Genomic DNA, 20,988 nt, shown 5'->3' on the forward strand with positions numbered 1-20,988 from the left:
TGCAGCGCCTTGAGGTAGCCTTAGGATTGCATCAGGCACTATACAAAAATTAAACCGCTCAAAAGGATGTGACAAAAATTGGTTTTACAGGTTATTGAGTAAATTAGTATTAAATGTGGTATCTGCGCGTCCTTGCCATATTTGGCATTGCACGCTCACATGAGTGAAACATAGAAACCAATTCTTGGTTCAGAGTCCTGTATAACTCTGTTCTAATACTGTGTCCTTAGCTAGACAGATACAAAGTGCTATACAGGAAAATGTTGTATGACTAGACAGCAGCTAAGTAGACCTAGAGGCTCCTGTCTCACAATATGAGCAGTATGTCTTTATTGGTATTCGCGGTTGTATTAGCTGAAGATCTCCCATTTTTGCGGCGCCTTCTCTGCTTTGAATATTCAGGCTGGGAGGAGCTCTGGGTCAGTGCCAGCCTGCTCAAGGTAAGTGATATGTTGTTGTCCCAAAGTCTTGGAATGGGAGAAAATTTGCATTCTGACAAGTGTAACGGGACGCACCTGGTGGTGGTGTTCTAGTGACTCCCTAATATCACTAGCTTTGAGGAAGGAACCCCCTAAAAAGGATGACAGTGGTCTTTTAAATAGCTCTATAAGCTCCAGGATTCGTTAGTCACGTGACATCTGTGCAAACCCCTTCTCCATCTCACCCTCCACCAGCCAGTCTTTTCTTTGTACCACCGAACATAACCATCATCTGAGGGTCTTAGTCACTTAAGCCTTTCAGGCAATAAATAGAAATCCTCTTATTTTCATTTTCGAGTCCTCTCTAGACATAAGTAGCGTGTAGATGCGGTGTCAGTTTTGTTAGCGCTATGATGAAGCTAAGCCTTCTACTTAGGTTCAAACCAGTACATTTCACAGGTGTCATAAGTATTTATGCATTGCACATTCTGCCACGTATATGAATGACTTCACGGATGGAAGCCTGCTTTCGAGAATTGTTTGACAGGCCAGAGTCTGAGTTTTGTCTATAAGTTGTATCTTGTTGGCACATATGAGACTGTTGTCAGGTTAGTTCATAGTTGTTGTCCCTATGGTTGGTAATTCTACTTGTTACAGCTTTCTGGGTTTGGTCACAGTCCTTCCCCAGAACCTTGTGTACTATGCGGTCTTTCAGTAGCTTGCTATGTGTGTATTAAGTGGAGGTATTGTACTGTATTGTAATTGCATTTAGCTTACTACCGCTGACGAGGCATCAAGGCGCTTTTTTTGGCAAGTAGCACGCTACTCCAGAACCCATAAAGGATTAGTAGTGAATAAGTATAGGGAAATATGAAATACATTTGAGTGATAGCTATGTTAGTCAGTTATTTGGATTGAGGAGGATAGTGTGGGGATAGAAGAGGGAGAAGAAATGTTTGCATGTATTTAGCGCTTGCTACCCCTGATGAGGTGCTGAAGTGCCTTTTCGGTGAGTCGCATGCTAATCCGGAACCCATAAAGGATTAGTGGTGAATTAGTATAGTGAAATATGAAATTAATTTGAGTAGTGGATTGAGAAGGCTAGTGGGGGGGTTGAAGAGTGAGAGCTTTACTGGCAAGCCTCGCTAGCCGTCTTCTGTCCTCGCTGCTCTGCTTCTGCATTTTGACGGTGTAACTCATGATGGCCGGTATGTGGAGGGAGTTGGGGGAACAGAAACTTCTGGCCCCACGTCTCCTTCTCTCATATTTGCATTCTCCAGCTGGGCACCGCGGTTACTGAACATTAAAGGATATGGGAAGCGTAAAAGGATGGTTTTACACCCGGACTTGCACGCGAGGCTTAGAAACGAGGCCCCATTGCATGATGATGTAACCCAAGCCCTGCCACAGCAGGTGCTCCCCAGGCGGACAACGGCGCAGGTGTGAGGTGAGGAGCCGCGTCTGAGGGGAGGGGGCGGGGAGGGCTGTTATTCTTTTCACGGGCGGGAATCGAGACCCCGCCGTGGAGGGAGCAGGTGTTCCCTTACCACCCTTAATGAGCCTCGCCACCGGTGCCAGCCGCGGCGCAGTCTCTCCCAGCCTCCTGAGGGTAAAGTCGAGCTCTCTCTCCACCGGCTTCCGTCCGAGACCCCTCCGTACCCGCGGCCTGGTTCAATCCGAAGGCCCGTCACAGAGGTGAGTGTCCGGGGCTTCACTGAAACACGGTGGGCTGTTTTAGGCCTTTGGTCCGGGTGCTGGACAATAGACATGAAAGAAGGACATAAAGGGACCTACGGAGAGAGGTGTCACCTATTCCCAAGTCATCATGGCGGCGACTTTCAGCCTGTCCTGACCAATCAGCCAATAGATTTAAGCAAAGTGGGATTGTTGACACCTAGGAAAGGAGAAATTACTTATCCCAGAATGCTAGGTGTTGGTGGCTGTCTGGTGGTGACCCTCTTGAGGTGGGGCAGCTTGGTCGTTTCTGTGGTTGGCTTGGTGGAGTGTGCCATACACTGCACTAATAACAGCTTACAGGGGTGAACAATTGGTAGGTGTGGAAAGCAACAGGAGCCTATTGGGCTCAAGTAGGGAGCAGCAAAATTACAATTTGGCTCTTGCTCCCCGCTATCTTATACGACCCTCTAACCCCATGAATAGAGGGACAGCAGCTGAACCATCCCTTGGGCCCCCAGGGCTATCATAACCCCAGGTCTCTATTGGGGGAGCTTCAGTGATAATGGAGCCCGGCGCGACTATGTTCTTTGGAACCCCCCATATGACCTCCTTCTTGGAATCCCTCACTATCAGCCGGGCAAAAGTGCCGCTCATCTCTCAATAGCCCCCCTCTCACATACATTTCATTTGTTTCAAAGTGCTGGTAAAGGCTTACTTTGCTGTTCCATTCAGCTATCCACATAAAATACAGATCTGTTCTGTGCAGCAGGCTGATTAACCCTCTGCACTACTTTATGACGAGTCAAAATTGCCACTAGACAAAACTCCGACCTCTCTCTCTAGCAGGAAGATTAATTATAAGACCTATCATGACATTTTTATTGCTGCCTGAAAGCTGGGTGCACAAGGAACTCTGCAGCAGGTGCGTTTAAATCGTACATTAACGCAGCATCCATTTTCATTGTATTTAATTTATTGTTTCATGATGGCAGGCACAAATCTTTAAATAAAATGCCTAAAAAAGCATCCAAGTGAAAGAAGCGGCGCAGAAGCAAATTTTTGCTGCCGAGCCTATGAAAATGAAAACAAAATAAATTTTTGAGTCAGGGAGGAGTAAGGAAGCAACCCCCCCCCCCCCACCTTTGAGCAATAGGAAGGCCGGGGAGGAGCTGAAAGGGAGAGATTTAAGAATGTAATAGGGAAAATAAGCAGAAAAAGGCCAAGCACTAGCTTATTCTCCTTGGGCGAGACAAACACACGAAAAAGCAAAGGAAAGAAAGGCATTGAATAAGAAGAAAGCAAAATAGATGGAAGACAAGCATTGGTGAGCAGTGTGCTGGTTTTAAGTCCCCTCGAAATATTAGCATTGTCCACAATATGTTTTCGAAAACAGAGAGCTAAAAAATTGACTCTAACCGAGACCTAATGAACTTCGCAATTAGAGGTGGGCTAGCCAAAGGAGAAAGAAAGACATAGTCATTTAACTGTAGTTCAATACAGTGATGCAAAAACATGGGTGTAGCGTTGTCCTGGAAACTCCATAGGGATGTGCTCAAACGAAGAAAGGAAATTACAGGGTGGAAGAAGGATGCATGTCTATGTTGGAGCATGGCTCTTTTTGTAACCTGCTTTCCCTAATTTATGGACAGCTTTTGAGTGAGAGAACATGGACGTCCTAAAAGCAGCGGCAGTTCCTCTGCTAAGGTGGAGGAGCGTCGCCCCACTGCTTTTCAGCACTACAAAAAAGGAAACATAATAATCAGTCAGTCAGAAACATAATATGATAATAACACAGTGTTATTAGCATTTTATTTTTCTGTGCTGAAGCCAGTTTTGGGGCGGGGTTTGGCTGTCGTCTAAGCCAGTAGGGGGAGGAGTGGTTGGTGCACTTAAATGCACATGACAATTTGGCCTGCAATTATTGTTTTCAAGCTCTCTTCTTTCTATTAGTGTCTTTCGCCTGATGCATACACTGTAAAACATCCAGTTTATGTTTGCTGTATAAATGTGCCTTCTGATGAAAAAAAAAAAAAGACAATTTGGCCGGCCGTCTTGGGCCACCAAACAGCCATACGCACTTAGTATTTTCTCCAGGGCCTAAAAAAAGAAGTGGGGGGACGCTGTCACCGTAAGTGATGTCACAACAGGAAGTGATGTCACGAAAGGTGGCTTGTAACATCGGGCTCATTGCCTCCCCTCTCTCACCTCTCAATATACACACACACACACCTATATATGTATGTATGTATATTTCTATATATATATCAATGCAGAATTCTGTCGTCTTTCAAAACACCAGAAACACACAAACTCTTCTTTGTGGAAAACAGCCTTTATTACAGTTCAAAAAGGCAAAACTCACCAGAGAAATTCAGCCGTTAACTCGCGGCCCGCAATGCATTGCTTATGACCTCACATATTACATCACTCATGACATGGTCAGTGACATCACTGATGACATCTCAAATGACATCACTGATGACATCAGTGATGACATCATCCAATGACTGTGAGTGTTTTTTAAAAGTTCATGAGTGTTAAATATATATACCAAAGTGTATTTGTGAATCAGTGGGTGCATGAGTGACTGTATGGATGACTCAGTGGGTGCATGACTGACTGTATAAGTGAGTGATTAGGTGTCTCAGTGAATGTATGGTTGAGTGACGGGTTGTGTGAATGTGTGTATCTGTCAGTTGATGTCTAAGTGGGTTTATGAGTGTTAGTGGATACGTGAATGGCTATATGGGTGATTGATTGCTTGTCTGACTATGTCTATGGTTGTCTGGGTGTCTGTGTTTGTGGGTGAGGAGGTGTGTGACTGTCTGTATGGAGCAGTGAGTGGGCCAGTCAGTTGCTGTATGGGGTACTGTTGCTTGTTTGAGAAGTTGTATGGATGAGTGAGTGTCTGTATGGCTGTGTTGGTGATTGAGTGCATGTGTCAGTATGGGTGAGTAACTGAGTATGTGAAAGGCAGTATACATGAGTGACGGGGTATATGAGTGACTGTATGCGCGAGTGAGTGAATGTGAGAGTGGCTACATAGATGAGGGCATGCTTCTGTCAGTGACTGTATAGCTGAGTGAGTATGTGTTGCTATTTGTATGAGTAAGTAAGTGGGTGGGTGTGCAACTGTTTGGGTGAGTAAGTGGCTGTATGCTTGACTGTATGGGTGAGTGTCTAGGTGTGTGAGTAGTTTTATGGTGACTCACTCAGTGTGTGAGCGCCTGTATGGCTGTATGTATGGCTGTATGAGTGGATATGTCAATGGCTGTATTAGTGAGTGAGTGGGTTTATGAGTGGCAGTATGGGTGAGCAAGTCGATGTGTGTATAGATCAATGAATCAGTGAGTGGGTGTGTAAGTATTGGCATGACTATCTGAATGAGTTTGTGAATAGTTGTGTGGGAGTAACAGTGGGTGTATAAAAGATTCTATAAGGGTGTGAGTGGGTGCATCAGAGATGCTGTGGATGACGTCATCACTAATATCATAAGTGATGTAATTTGAGATGTCATCAGTGATGTCACTGACCATGTCATGAGTGATGTAATATGTGAGGTCATAAGCAGTGCATTGCGAGGGCGCGAGTTATAGTTAGCTCGGCTAACTATAACAGCTGAATTTCTCTGGTTTTGTACGAGTGAAATGTCAGCTTAATTCTAGCTATAAAGTCCCTTAAACCTGTTGTTTTTTCAGTACATTTCTAAGGTTTTTTAAATGCTAATTTCTAACTATCACATCCCTGAAACCTGTGTTTTTTTCAGTGAATTTCTAAGGTTTTTTTAACTACCAGTCACATTTGCAGAGTGGTGGAGAATGGGTCTGGACCTCCGACCAGCTCTCAGGAATTCTATTGTGTAGGACTTACAGGAGGTACCAGTATGGCTTCTTTGCCCCTAAGGTCCCTCTAGAGTAAAGTGGACTTCATCCCCCAAACGGTAGTGCCCCAGGAGGCGCGTTTGCAGAGTGGTGGACAAAGGGGGTGTGGTCTCCAAAGACCTCTTTGCAATCCCACTGTGTGGGACTTACTGGAGGTAACAGGAGGGGTAGTTGGCCCCCAAGGACGTCCTTGGGGAACAACTATCCCTCCTATTACCACCAGTAAGTCCCACACAGCAAGATTGCTGAGTTCTATTAACAGGCCTCGCCCCCTTTGTCCACCAGTTTGCAAACATTCTTCTTGGCGTGCTCTTGGTTGGGGGAAAACGTTCCCTTTGCTGCTGTTGGTCCTTAGGGGCCAACTGGCCTACCTGTTACCTCCAGTAAGCCCAGCACAGCTGGATTGCAGAAACGTGGTTAGAGGCCATGCCTCCTTTCTTCACCACTCTGCAAACGCGCCTCCTGGCACACTGCTACTTGGCGGATAAAATCCACTTTAGTCCTGAGGTCCTAGGACACAAGGGGACCTCAGCGCCCTAGCAGCAGTGTGCCAAGAGGCGCGTTTGCATAGTGGTGTTAAAAGGGGCACGGCCTCTGACCACCTCTCAGCAATCCCACTGTGTGGGGCTTATTGGAGTTAACAGGTCGGCTAGGTGGCCCCTAAGGATCATCAGCATCGAAGGGGACTTCTTCCCCCAACCAAGAGCGCGCCAGGAGGCATGTTTGCAGAGTAGTGGAGACAGGGGGCAGGGCCTCCGGCAGGTTGCCAGCTTCATTTTATATTTAACGAAGGGGGGGCTGTGTGGCCCCCCCTTCCCTTTCACCCTTTTGGGCCACAAGATCCCTGTCTCCCGGGGCCAGACCCATTTAAAAAAAAAAGGGGGGACGGGGACACATGGCTCCCCCTCCAAAGGCCGATTTCAGCCCCAGGGACCCCATCACCCGGGGCTAGGCCTATGTTTCATAAGTGAAAGGGGGGCACGCAGCCCCCCTCCCCAGGCCGATTTCGGCACCGGGGACCCCATCCCCCGAGGCCCGCCAATGTTTAAAAAAAATATATTTTTAAGGGAAGGGGGCCGAGTGGCCCTCCTCCCCCAGGCACACATGCACCTCCCTCTGCCCAAAAGCAATTCTGCTTTGCTTCATGGAAGCAAGAGCATTTTCAGTGCTCTTGCTTCCATGAAGAGAAGCAGTGTTTGCTATAACAAACTGCAATATCCCGGGGGTGGGCACCCCGGGACATTGCTGGAGTTGGCCCTGGGGGGTGGCGGTCCCCAGGGCCATTTACGGCTCCTGGAGGGGGGTTGCACGGCTGACCTCCCATCTTCTGCAGAGTCCCGGGGAGGTGACGGTCCCGGGGCTTCGTGGGAGTGCTTGATCCCCCCATGCACTCTAATTAAATATAGCCCCGGGGAGGTGGAGGTCCCTGGGAATGTGGGGGGGCCACATGACCCCCCCGCTGTTCCAAACATTAACCCCAGGGAGGTGGCAATCCCCGGGTCTGTGCGGGGGAACGCGTGCCCCCAGCATTTCCAAAACTTTGTCCCTGCGAGGTGGCGGTCCCTGCATCATTATTTTTGATTGCCCACGGGAACTGGCCCAATCCGGGGCTTAAAGTAAATGAAGCGTGGGGCCTGCGCTTTGTTTTTGTTTAAAAATTCTGCCGGATTAGGGGTCCAATGCGAATACCACCAAAAAGTTTAAAAAAAGAATGCTTTTTTGGCCCTGGGGTTCCCTGTGGGACCCGATGACCAGGCCTAGGGTGTCAGGGTGTTTCTACCCTCCCTCCTTTTCTAGTTTTTTCACCTTTTTTACTTGTGACTCAGGAATAAAAGGAGAGATTTCATAGTTAATTCTTGGTGGTGGTTGCATCATCACCAACCTTGTTTCATTGTTGTCAGTCGTATTTCAATGACATTTTGCCAAGCAAAAAAGATTGGTGCACTGTACTGTACAGATTTTGCCGCCATCAAAACCCAATTCCGCCCACTTAAATCCCTTTACATGATTTGAATAATATCACTGACAAATTCAGATACCAAAACTGCTCTTAAAAGATCTGAAAAAATTAACTGAAAAAAAAGTGAAAGCTGGTCTCGGAGCAGTCTGCATCAATTGATTCACACATTGTGAAACAGAGGGAGTTTCTTTTACGCGCTTCTGATTTCCAAATTGTAAATCAATTTATTTTTACAAACCAAGGGCCTTCATTACTAGACACACCCCTCTCATCACGAAAGGTAGCACATGCCTCACCCAGGGTGAGGCTCATATCTGCCTTGTCTTGTGTACAAACAGGTAACCAAGCAATAGACACATTAGTCACTTTCCGCCAATCAGGTGCTTGCGCTGAGCCTCGCCTGACTTAAGGGCAGGGCATGGAAACCCTGTGGAGAATTCAAAATGAATGAACAGAAAGGGATGAGCCTAGATGGAAAATGTGATAGAAAAAGATGTTTGTCAGGTTCTCAGTTTAAACACTGACTATGTAAGTAATTTCTATTCAGAATCGCTAAAAATACATGTAACTTTTTTAGTTATCATAAAATATGGCAGGGATCTGGGCCTCATGCTTCTCAGTTTGACATCCCCAGATCCAGGTACAGTAGGTCAGGCGGTGTCTTGTGGCTAATCCGAGGCTTCTTTTTTGTGACATCGGTGCATCCTGCATGCTTGGTTTATTGCGATAGAACCTATTGGACTAAAGCACATGGTAGCACTTAATTTTACAGAGAACTTCTGGACTTTAAAGGTTTGTTCTCCTGCCATGGACTCCTTTATTACCGCTAACACAAGAGGAAGTTGAACTGATGCATTCAGTTGTTAAAAGTAGATGGGTTTTGTTTACTCTCCGCTTACTCTGGGAGTAGATGGTTTTTGGTTACTCTCCGGTTACTGTGGGAGTAGATGGGTTTTGTTTTCTCTCCGGTTACTGTGGGAGTAGATGGTTTTTGGCGACCTCCATCTACACCAAGTGGCTTGCACATGCGTGTGATAAATTTGCTCCACTAAAAAATGTCTTCCCTAAAAGATCACATCCCTCTGCTCCATGGTTTACAGAGGAGGTGAGAAATTTAAAACTCCTCGAACGTAATTGGAGGAAAGGCTACAAGGAAGCAGAGAAGAAATTGTATAAATCTAGCCTTCAGATTTATAAACAAGCTATCTTCTCTGCGAAACAAAAATTTTATTCGACCTAATTTGATTTGGCTAAGAACTCAGCCAAATAGCTTTTTAGAACTGTCTCCAGTCTGGCTTCCCCGAGCCCAGTTAGTGTCCAATCTAGTCAGGAAATATGTGAGGAGATCGCCAAATTCTTCCTTAATAAAGTGTTGAGCATATTCCCAGTCTTCAGCGGATCTAATGATGCTGTACTGAACACGGCGAAGGAGGTTTTTGAGCCCAAGAGGATCCCTCCCCTTGCCTTGGACACATTTATGCCACTGACCGTATACTATACTCTTGAGCTCCTAATGGCAGCCAAATCGGGCTCACCTTTTTTTCATCCATGCCCGGTGACGGTTGTAAAACTGGCCCCCGGTCCGATTGCTCTGTTTCTCGCATCCATTTTCTATGGCATATTTGAAATAGGACTGTTCCCCAAGCTTTGGAAGGTGGCCTCAATATTGCCCCTTCTGAAAAAGCCAAGCCTGGACTCTAAGGATCCCAACAACTTCCGCCCGATCTCTCGTCTTCCTCTCCCTGACAAAATGGTGGAGAAAATTATGAATCGTCAACTCAGTGTTTTTTTGTGGGAAGTCCAAGCATTGGATCCCTCCCAATATGGAATTAGAGAGGGACATAGCACTGAGTTGGCACTCATCAAGGCCACGGAAGTGATCAGGGAAGCAGTGGATCAAGGAGGCAGGGCAGTTCTGATCCTATTAGATCTGTCCGCTGCATTTGCTACGGTCCATCATGATATTCTGATGGACCGTCTCAAGGACTGTGGGGTCCAGGGTAAAGCTTGGGTTCTCCTTAAATCATTTTTATCAGACAGAGGACAGACTTTATCTTTAGGTAAATTTCAGTCCAAACTATTTGCACAGCCATGTGGTGTACTTCAGGGGTCATCACTGAGCCCCACACTCTTTATTGTGTATGTCTCGTCATTGGCTCCCGTTATCAGTGCATTCAGGTTTGGGATCACGTCCTATGCTGATGACACACAAGTTGTGGTGTCTCTATACCCGGCCAAGAGTTGGGAATAGATAAACGTTTTCGGCCTGCATGGAATCGGTTGGGAGATGGATGGCAGACAATTGCCTAAAGCAGAATTCAGGCAAAACCGAAGTAATGCTGTTCCGGAATGATCTTAACTTCTGGACTCCTAAATGGTGGCCTGACTCCTTGGGGTCACTCCCTACACCCTCTAAAAAGGTGAAAAATTTGGGAATAATACTAGATAAGAAACTCACCTTTGGAGCCCAAGTAAATGCAGTAGCTTCAACAACAGCGCATATCCTGAGAACTGTTAAGAAGGTATTGCAGCTTCTACCGTTAGGGAGCCGGCAAACAGTGGTTACAGCATTGGTCTTGTCGAGGCTGGACTACTATAACAGCCTCTACTTAAACATACAACAAAATGCCCTGGCCAGACTACTTACGGGCACATTCAAGTTCTCCCCAATTTCCAAAGAGATAAAAAAAATTCACTGGCTTCCGGAGACTAAGCTAGTGCATTTTAAATCTCTCTGTATGGTCTTTAAAGCACTTTAAGGCTTGGGTCCAGATCATTTAAAACGCCTGTTTCAATGGTAAAGACCGACAAGAACTCTCAGATCACTGGGAGCCAAACTGGTTGTAGTCCCACCTACAAAAAAAGCTCAGTGGGGTGGCAGAAGCTTCTCTTTATACGCAGCAAAGGCCTGGAACGATTTGCCATTCCATCTGAGAAATGCCACCACTCTTCTAGCCTTCAGGAAAGGTTTGAAGACCTGGCTTTTTGATAAATAAACCCTCTTTTTTTCTAGCTCTGCATTAGGGAGAAGTAACTAGCGCCAAGACACCTCCAGATAATCGCGCGCTCTAAAATTCTCCATAACATAACTATCCGGTTACTCTGGGAGTAGATGTTTTTGGGTTACTCTTCATTTTGTTAGCTACGAGAACTATAGGAGTTGTATGCAGAAGACAACTCAGTTTGGCAAAGAGTGAAATCCAGGATGTTAAGTATCTTCAGTGAGAAGTCTTGAGAGCCGTAAAAGAGAGAAAAAGGGGAGTTTATGGTCTATAAGAGACAAAAGTGTTGAGTAGGTTCCCGAGAAAGTAAGTGGTGGCACAAATCGCCGACTGACAGTCAAAGGCAATGACAATCTAAGAAGAGGAGAGACACATAATTTAATGTCCCTGTGGAAGATATAAAGGGTATTAGAGCTATCTGGATGCAAGTGAGGGTTAATGAAACACAATGATTAGAAGAAAGTTGGGTAGATGTTGTGAGTGGATGGAGAAAGGGACACTGTTGATGCATTTATCCCCCATTGTGCGTCATGCCCCACTGTGGAGGGGTTCTCCAGACTGGAGAACGGTCATAGTTCAGACCCTAGCCAGATTGCTACCCTGCACATGTGAGGGTGAGAGATGAAACAATTGGTAGCAGGGTTGGATTGGGATTGGAATACATAAAGTTTCTAAAATAAAAAGCTCTTCTAACATTCTCAGAATGCAGGTGACATTGGTGTGTGGCCTCCAAAGCACGTGGAAACCCTTAAAAATTGCGGACCATATCATATGTGACAAGAAGATATTCGCACCTATGTTAAATAAATACAAAATATGGCGCAGTGTGGAGTGACTCAGTAAGCGCCAGATACACATAGTGATTGAAAAGGGAGTGAAACATGGACCAATGTATTCGTGCACATTTTAGAAACTTTATGTAGCACTTATTACACAGTCACCTTATCATGCTACGACTTACACCATGTATTGCATCATTTCCAGCCCTGAAGAAGTCATGGGAGTACTCTCCTAGACTAAACACGTGTTGGCTGGTTGTTTTTGTGCTGATTACTGTCTACACGAGTTAAATGAAAATGAACAAAGAACAACTCTTGTGCGAACTTTTTTGAATACGGAACTTTCATATGGACTTACGTAACACGATTGTTTTGTAACACACCACTGTATGCGTGCCCAGGACTTGAGTACAATTTTGGTGTAGGTGTTCCTACACTCACATAGGGGTTATAGGGGTCTCCCCTACCTGGTTAGCACCAACATTTTTCGAACTTCTTCTTCACACATATGCAAATTTAGCAGCGCGCCACTTCTTCCTATCCACGGAAAACCCTCCCCTTTGAGTACGCTACATAAAGAAGGCACCCAATATCGATGTTAACTTTTTTTGTGCTTCAAAATACTGCTAGGATTCGGCTCTCTCTCTGGGTCTCTCTCTCTCGCTCTCTTTCTCTTTCTCTCTCTCTCGATCTTACAATGCTTCTTTTGCGGAAATAATCTAAGAGCCATAGTATATGTTTTCACAAAGTTGTGGCAAACCTTTGATTATAAAGGATTTTAGTCTCTGAATTTAAAGAACATTAACCAAAAACAGTGCAAAATAGCACACACATGTTATGTTGAATAAACTCAATAAAATAGTTCACTCTCTTCCACTGCATTTTCATTGGCTCCAAAAGAATACATGGATTCAGAAGCAACTGAATGTTCCCTTAGTCTAGTGCCGTTTGGTATCTCTATTACCAAGATGAAAAGTAGGTATTCCAAGTAGGGAAGGCTCTTGAGTTTCTTCTTGGCGAGGGGAAGGGCCGGGAGTACCTTTGTGGACATATCTGAGCCTCAACTTTCTATAATGGAAGTGGCACTCTTAAGGAAGACTGTGCTACAAAGAATTCTTGCAACTCTTTGTAGTAGACCAAAGAATAATCTGCACAATCACAGCTTTTTTATATATAAATGCTACACATAAAATGTATCGAACAGGTTTATCAAGACTTTGCACTGCTGCAAAGTCACGTTAAGTGACTCAACGTGGCACAAAGTTTTGGTTTTGATGTGGTATTTCATTTCCATCAAACAACTTTTTACCTGCAAATATTGCTTTGCACTCCCTTGTATTAAGAGGGTATTCCATGGGTGGAACTTGGGTATCCCAGCACTACTACCCATAGTTTTTAATGCTAAGTCCTCTCTACTAAAATTGTTAGGGCTTTGCATCCAAAAAATAACTCTTCCATGAGGCAGGCGCGAAGAAGGAGAACTGTTTTTATTTCTCCTAACATTTCACACATTGCATGTGTGCTGCACTGTATAGCACACGTCCCAGGTGGGAAATGTTTTAAAGTCTGTTCAGCAATAGTATTTTGTACTAGCATGGTCATCGTGTAATGAAAAAAACTACACTAGACAACATGCACAGATCTTTGCACGACGGTGCAATGTTTTGTGCCTGGTGCTAGGGGGCCTTAACCCCTTCGCTGCAGCGGCGATTCCGCCGCAGCGCTAGGGGGGAGGGGGGCGCGCGGCGCTCGCAAGCTCGTGACGGAACCGCTCCGTCACGAGCCTGGGGTGAGTTGTGCTTGTGACGGAGCGGTTCCGTCACGGCCCCGCCCGCTCAATAGAACGTGCCACGCAGGCGCGTAATAAGCGCCGCGCAGGCGCTGCGGCCGGGCCGTGACGGAACCGCTCCGTCACCAGCACAGCCCACCCGAGGCTCGTGACGAAGCGGTTCCGTCACGAGCATGGGAGGGGTTAAAGAGTTTCAGTGCAGGGTAAGACAGTAGCGGTAGGCCATATTTAGTAAATATGTCTTTGCTCTGCTTTCTCTTCCCTGCACAGGCAAGATCACCATCTTGTTTTTGCACCGTGTTGCACAATAGTTGTGTGAATCTGCCCTGATGGATAATTGTGAGCCTATGTTCACAATTAGTCAATGGCAATCCTTCGATAGTAGTACATGATGAATAAATTTGTTATTATCAATCTAGACTAATTGGGGCACCAGCTGAGTAAATGATTTCATCTAACAAATATAGTCAGAGGTGTAAAAAGTAGGACAGTGCATAATTTCTTCTGGTGTTTTCAAGTGCTTGCCATCAGCACTTATTTGTCAACACCAGCACCAACTGAGAATCCACCACATGGTGGCACTGTGTGTGCAATTTATAAACACAGTTCATTAGTGGAGCATTTAATTGTTAACTTTATCTTAAAAAATTATAAAACTTGGATTTATACCTGAAGTTTAAATTGGCATGGGGGTTGCACCAACTGCATTGCCCATGTGAAATACGTTGGGCTTTGGCACTTAATTTTTTGAACAGTAACTACTGAAGTAATGTTGTGTGAAATTCGCATAATTTGCTTTTGTGTAATTTCATTAAATTTCGGAAATTAAAGCGAAATTACACAAAATGCAAAACAAGCATTTGGTGCTATATTGAAGGGCAAAATGCAATGTTCGTATTCTGGGTGTTCATGTTGTCTGTGTGCTTATGCTATATTTTCCCAGGAAAGTGTGTGTAATTTCACGAGATTGGGTAATTTGGGGAATTTCGAAGACTAAGCATAATGCGAAATTACACATTACACTGGCGTAACACAAATTTCTCCTGGGGCCTCGTAAAAAACGTTACAAAAGTATGGAGGAAAACAAAGGCATAATCTTGGGAGAAGAGTCTTAGAGAGTGTTCTTGCACTAAGCAACAGGAAATGTTATTCACGGTAACTATAATTAGATTGGTAGCCCTTTCAAGAGATTTGTGAAACTATTTTAAAAAGAATAGATAAACAAATGTAGCACCAGGAAGGCAACTCAGTTAAAATGGTGCTGCCAAAGGGAATGAATGTTAATGTGACAATAGCAGAGGTAATACCCCCCGTTTTGGGACCCCAAGCAGCTAAGACCACAAAATGATCCCTGATAATCGGTGAACCAATAAGCCAGACAGAGCTTGGAGGCTGGGGTCTCACCCAAGAAGGCGAAGCAATAAGTAAAACAAGCATTTACGCGAGTTTAAGCTTTTGGCATTGTAAATGACAATGCCTTTTATTTATGCCTTAAAAACCAAAACATAAATAAAAGGCATTTTCATTTACAATTACAATAGCTCAAACTCGCGTAAATGCAAGACCTATAGCATTGCAAAGGCTTCTTTTCACTCGCTAAGATTGCCCCTAAGCTCTGCCCCCTCATGCACGGGAAGGAGGGTGCCAAAAGAGGAGGCTAGTGCGGACTGGCTGAGGGGAGAGAGTAGGCAGCAAAGAAGCCAAAGCTGCTCCTGGTTCAGCGTGATGTTCCTGAAACGAGTGCCGCAATTATTATAAAAGTAAAAAAACGAGAGAGAGCGCGGTGTCCCTGAAGCAGGCGCCGCGATCAGCATGCAGATACAGAAAAAACAGCCGCCATTGTCCCCAGTGTCAATGAATAAAATAGTGCTCACCCACTTATAAGGCAGACTGTGTAACAAGCCAAGTAAAAGGTCCACTCATCATGGGCGGTAACTAAAGGAGACAAGGCGGTACCAAGGAAGGACCAACAAGCCTTTTTACGATCCAGAAGCCAGAATTTCAAGAAGTACAATGACACAAGCCAATGACAAATATGGGCGGAGGGAGGGCAGGGCTTCCACTACATACTCTATCACAGCATGCCTCGCAGAACGAGCAGCACATGCGCGATGCCGCTAGGCTCGACCTAAAAACAGAAAAAGAAAAGGCCCGGCTATCCGGCTGCAAATGGGTTCAGAAACGTGAGCAGCATGCTTCGACTGAGGTTGATCTACCAGGCGGCAGGCGCAACCTAGCCAACCCAGGCTACGCCAGCTGATGGGGAGTATGCTGAAGCCCTTTCGGTCCAATGGGCGTTTCCCACCTGCTAACCATGTACAAGGTGCTCTGTCACTGCACCATAAGGACTTGTCCAGGTTTACCTTGGGCCCGCCTCCTCTTCATGAGATTATATGCAACCCATACATGCCAACTTGAAAAACAATCTCACCGTGTGAGGAGGGGTGGGGCCTTGTAGGGGGCGGTGCCTCATGCTGAGAAGTATCTACGAGGCACTTTTGAACCCCACTCCCAAGCCCTCTACTCCCCCCCCCCCAAAAAAAAAGCTTGCGGAGGCTGGATGTCCCCAGGGTGTTTTCACTCCCCTTAATGGACCACAGCAATTCAAAGCCTCGGAATACGAGCTGGAAAACTACTATTTACAGTGCCTTTCAGCTTGTTTTCCCTGTCACCGTGTGATATCGACTCCTCACCGGTAAACCATGTGATGGGAACCGATATCGTGTGTCACAAGTTCGCAGTGTGAGTTGGCAGGTATGGTAACCACAGTCATGTTTCGGCTGCAGAGCTTCATTAGGAACGTGTAGTGTGAGTCAGGTAGGTGTTCATGTCAGAATGAGTCAACCAACAACATAATATGCGATGGAAATACACAAGTCCACACTTTTTAATCACTGAGCTATTACTATAATGTTCTTGGTGAAGCAATCCATCTCTTTAACCAGTCTGCATCATTACAAAGATAAATCTCATACTTGCCAAGGTTACTTGGGTGCCTCGGTTTGGAATCAAGCCAAGCACACCCCTGTACTCACCCCTTCCCAAAATAGAACTATGTTCCTCCTTTGTACACTGTAATCTGCTTTTATAGCAATCCCTGAAAATTGCAACTAATGTTATTAGGATGGAGGCGATGCTGCAAAAAAAAAGAAATCCACAAGAAAAGAGAACCCAGAAATGTTGGCTACATGTTCTTCTCTTGGGACTGTTGTTGTGACTGTAATCATTATTTTTATTCAGACTTATGACAAATGCCATTCCTTGTGCGGAGAATACAATTCTAAAGGTATGCGGACTAACCCTGGGCGTAGTACTACACTACGCTTGCGGAGCATGCATAGTTTGCGCTACTACGCACTACGCGAATTGCACGTAGTACAGTGCAAAAGCGTGCAGCGTAGCGTAGCTGGCATTTTTTGCTTGCTCGCGGTCCTCAACGTCAAGTTGGCGACTGTCGCTTCTCACCCAAAGAAAACACCGGAGCCGAGGAGGTAGGTTGGACACGTCTTTATTTCACCGTGTATACCTCCTAACTAACTTTTCCTCCCCTCACTTCCTCTTCCTCCCACGCCCTTTCCGCCCTTGCCTGTCCTGTCACATACAGGGTCAGGCAATCACGTTATGACATCTCCCCCTTTTGTACAAAGTCTTACTGTGTCTCAGATTATCTCGATGAGGCGTTCCGGCCGTCGAGTTTGTCGTCGGGGTCTCTCAGATGGTTCTGAAGTGCTTCAGTGGTATGTGGGAGGTTCCTGTCTCGCTGGACTGGAATGGCTACGGTCACTGCTTCTGCTTTGGCTTTCAGAGTCAGTGGACGATTCCCAGGGGTGGCGATCGTTTGTCCCTTGGGGATTGCACTTCTTGAAGTGTGACACGTTTCGTGTAATTCTCTTGTGATCACCTTGTGCCGTGATCATGGTTCCTTTTCGGCGGCTGACCTTTAGAGGATGAGCAAGGTAGCGGCTATCTGCTTTTGTTCCTCGATCTCGTCGGACTACTACCCAGTCTCCTTCTCGGATATCGGTGTGTTTCGCATGCCTGCGCTGATCAGCATATGTCTTCATTTTCAGTTTCTTTTCCTGATCGATATTAACAAGTGTTTCATGATCAATGTTCGGAGATCGAGACTGACTCGCGCTGCCTATGGTGGGCAGTCGAGTGCGTGGGACTCTTCCTAGCATGAGAGTAGCTGGACATTGGTCTATGGTGTTATGAGGCGTGGTGCGGTAGGCTCTCAGCACTTCGTTCAGTGCTTGTTGAATGTCTCTGTGGGCCAGTTCTGCTTGTTGTATTGCTTTCTTCAAAGTTCCCATAAACCTTTCCACCATGCCGTTGGCTTGAGGCCATAGTGGTGTGATCTTTTGATGTTTGAAATCAAGATGCTTTGCAAAATCAGCAAATTCATGGCCGTTGAATGGGGGCCCATTGTCCGATTTGACACGTAGGGGAATGCCCCATGCTGCAAATGACTCATCAAGTATTGGGATTACCGCGGTGGCTTTGGTGGAAGGTATGAGGTGTGCAAAGGGGAAACGGGAGTATTCGTCCATAATGACAATGATGTACTGACTTGATTTCAGGGGTCCAAAGAAATCTACAGCAACTTGTTGCCACACTCCTTCAGGCAGTTCCGACATCTGTAGTGGAGCTGGGGGCTCGTCTCGGCTTACCAATTGGCATGATATGCAGTCCTTGAGAGTGGCCTCCACCATGTGATCTAATGTCGGGAACCAGACACGTTCCCGTAACGCCTTCTTGGTGGCACTTATCCCTCGGTGGCCTTCATGGGCGAGATTGATGACGATCCTCCCCCCTCTCAGAATTAGACCTTCACTGCTGATGGAGAGTTCGTCCTGCACATGTTTAAACGCAATGAGCTCACAAGATTGTGGACTGTGATCATCCGGTACATGGCGCCACGAGTTCTTGTGAATGCGTTCGGACACAGCCTGAAGGGTTGGGTCTTGGACGGATGCTTCCTGAATGGCTGCCAGCGGGACAGTGGGGGGACACGCCGCATCGATGACAAAGTGCAGGTATTCTTCCGCAACAGATGGCGGAGCAGCAGTCGTGGCTATGGGGTGACGAGACATATAGTCGGCAGGATTCTCCGATTTCCCAGGCTTGTGGACAATGGTGTAAATGTTGTCCTGAAGACGGAGACCTCATCGCTCGATGCGGGGAGGCATCTTGGCCTTAGGGTTGCCGAAGATGGTGATGAGGGCTTGGTGGTCCGTGACGATAGTGAAATGTTTGCCATAGACAAAAAGGTGGAAGTGCTCACACGCCCAGACCACAGCCAGGCTTTCCTTCTCTGGTTGAGAGTACCGGGTCTCGGTATCAGTGAGGCTGCGACTGGCGTACGCGATGATGTGGCGCTGGTCGGAGTCCTCCGTGTATTGGGCGAGAATGGCACCAAGTCCGACCGGGCTGGCGTCCACGGTGAGTTCCGTACGTTTTTGGGCATCAAAGTAGGCTAGGTTGATCGCGGAACTGACAGCTTTCTTGATCTTTTGGAAGGAGTGATGGCATGCATCTGTCCATTCGAATGGCTGACCTTGGCGGGTGAGTTCTCGCAGAGGGTGACTGAGTGTGGCAAAGTCCTGAATGTAACGGGCGCAGTAGCTCGCCATGCCTAGGAAAGAGCGAAGGTCGCTCACATCTTGTGGGATTGGTGTGTCTGCAAGGGCCGAGACTTTTTCCGGATCTGGAGTCATGCCATCTTTAGAGAATATGTGACCATAGAATTTCAGGTTCGATTTGTGAAATTCACATTTGGCAGCGTTCAGGGTTAGGTTTGCACTGAGTAGGGCATGGCAAACTCTATCAAGGGCAGTGTCATGTTCAGTTTGGTCTTTGCCATACACCAGTAGGTCATCACTGTAGTTAAAGGTGTTTGGTATTCCTTGGATCACACGCCTGATTGTTTCCTGGAAGATTTCGGCGGCAGATGATATGCCAAAGTTTAGGCGTTTGTAGCGAAATAGGCCTTGGTGTGTTGTAAATGTGGTGATGTAGCGAGATCTTTCATGAAGTTCAAGCTGGTGGTAGCCCTTATTGAGATCCAGCTTTGAGAACATGGTGGCTCCATTGAGACGGGCAATCATGTCACTGATGTGTGGGCCAGGGTGACGTTCTCGCTCGATGGCTACGTTGGCTGCACGCATGTCCACACATAGGCGCACTTTGTTGTTCTGCCCCTTTTTGGGAACGACTACCACGGGTGATATCCACGGGGTAGGGCCGGACGTGCGTTCAATGATGTCAGTCCTGAGTAGTTCTTGCAGTTCATCGTCGACTGCTTGTTGCAGATGGAAGGGTACTTTCCGATGGTGTTGTGCTACTGGCATTACTCGTTCGTCTATGTGTAGTTTGACCTTGAAGTGGTTCAACTTTCCAAGTCCTTTAAAGAGGTTGGGGAACTTCGCAACGATGTCTGGAGTGTCTTCGGTCATGTAGAGAAGTTCTACCAGTCTGAGCCGTTCCGCCGTTGGCAAACTGAGTAGGCAGTCAGCTACGTCTGGACCTTCTACAACATGGATGTATGCTGGAATTGCTCGGTCCCTGTATGATAGGGTGGTGTGGAATCGGCCGAGGCATGGCAATGGTTTCCGGGACATCCACGTGAATATTCTCACCGCGGCCGGTTCCAGCGCGGGACGTGGCTTCATGCTTTGATGTTCTAAGGCACAGATGTAGTTTAGCGAGGCACCTGAGTCAAGGACGAATTTTGCTGGGTGGTTTCCAATTCGGATGTCGAGTTTCGGATATTTCTTTAGCGAGCAAAATCAACATTCCGGCGAGACTTTTTCCTCGTTCGCGATCAACAACATCAAGTTGCCATCGCAAGTGTGGAAAATAAACCTCCGGACGAGATTCTCAACGCGTTGAGGTCAGGTTTCTCATTGCGAGTGGTCGCGTATGCTCGTGACCGTTCGCAATGAGAAACTACCAGTCCGCGTTGAGAAAGCTGCCGCTCGAGTACAAATCTACTTGAGCGGCAGAAAACAACCGCTTGCACTGTGCAAGATGCTGTTTGCAATGATTGCACAGTGCGGACAAGCATCCGGCACTGTGCAGTTCGCATAGCTACGCATCGCTTGCGTAGTGCAAAGTACACTTCGCGTAGTTACGCGTAGTGCTCTAAGCAAACTATGCCGAGGGTTAATGCGGACTTGGGGCCGCGTTCTTTCTTACTTTCTCCGCCTGCACTGCAGCCCATGATTTAAGAGCGCTGCAGCTGGAAGTGGCGAAATGCCTGTCAACAGGTTGGCAAGGGGATCGGTGGTACAATGGGGGCACCCATGGTCAGTGCTTTAAATGGAAGTATAGACGTGCAGGAACTCACTCCTTGGAGTACCTGTTTGCTCCTGAGAAGCGTCCGTACTATTCCATTAAAAGCACTGGAGCAGTGTGGAGAAATGAAGGTACTCTCCCATTAGAAGCACTGGACCAGTGTGGAGAAGTGCAGGTACTCTCCC

At 46.5% G+C, this 20,988-nt stretch overlaps 1 protein-coding gene across 3 annotated transcripts in view; it reads left to right on the forward strand.

The window, feature by feature from the left end:
• The window catches only part of S100A1 (S100 calcium binding protein A1), a 40,332-nt gene that overhangs the window by 2,868 nt on the left and 16,476 nt on the right, over positions 1 to 20,988 (forward strand). Inside the window, exon 1 of one of the 3 annotated variants that reach the window (XM_078671459.1) lies at positions 1,756 to 1,866. The exons of 1 other annotated variant lie outside the window; for it this stretch is intronic. Coding sequence is in view for 1 of the 2 variants with exons in the window: in XM_078671457.1 (XP_078527583.1) it covers positions 1,975 to 2,114 (140 nt within the window). In the remaining variant the exon portion in view is untranslated. Of the gene's footprint in view, positions 1 to 1,755; positions 1,867 to 1,962; positions 2,115 to 20,988 lie in introns of those variants that run through there. One more of the 3 variants, XM_078671457.1, reaches the window with a different exon arrangement.

Source organism: Lissotriton helveticus, chromosome 12, assembly GCF_964261635.1.
Source record: "Lissotriton helveticus chromosome 12, aLisHel1.1, whole genome shotgun sequence".
Classification (NCBI taxonomy): Eukaryota; Metazoa; Chordata; class Amphibia; order Caudata; family Salamandridae; genus Lissotriton; species Lissotriton helveticus.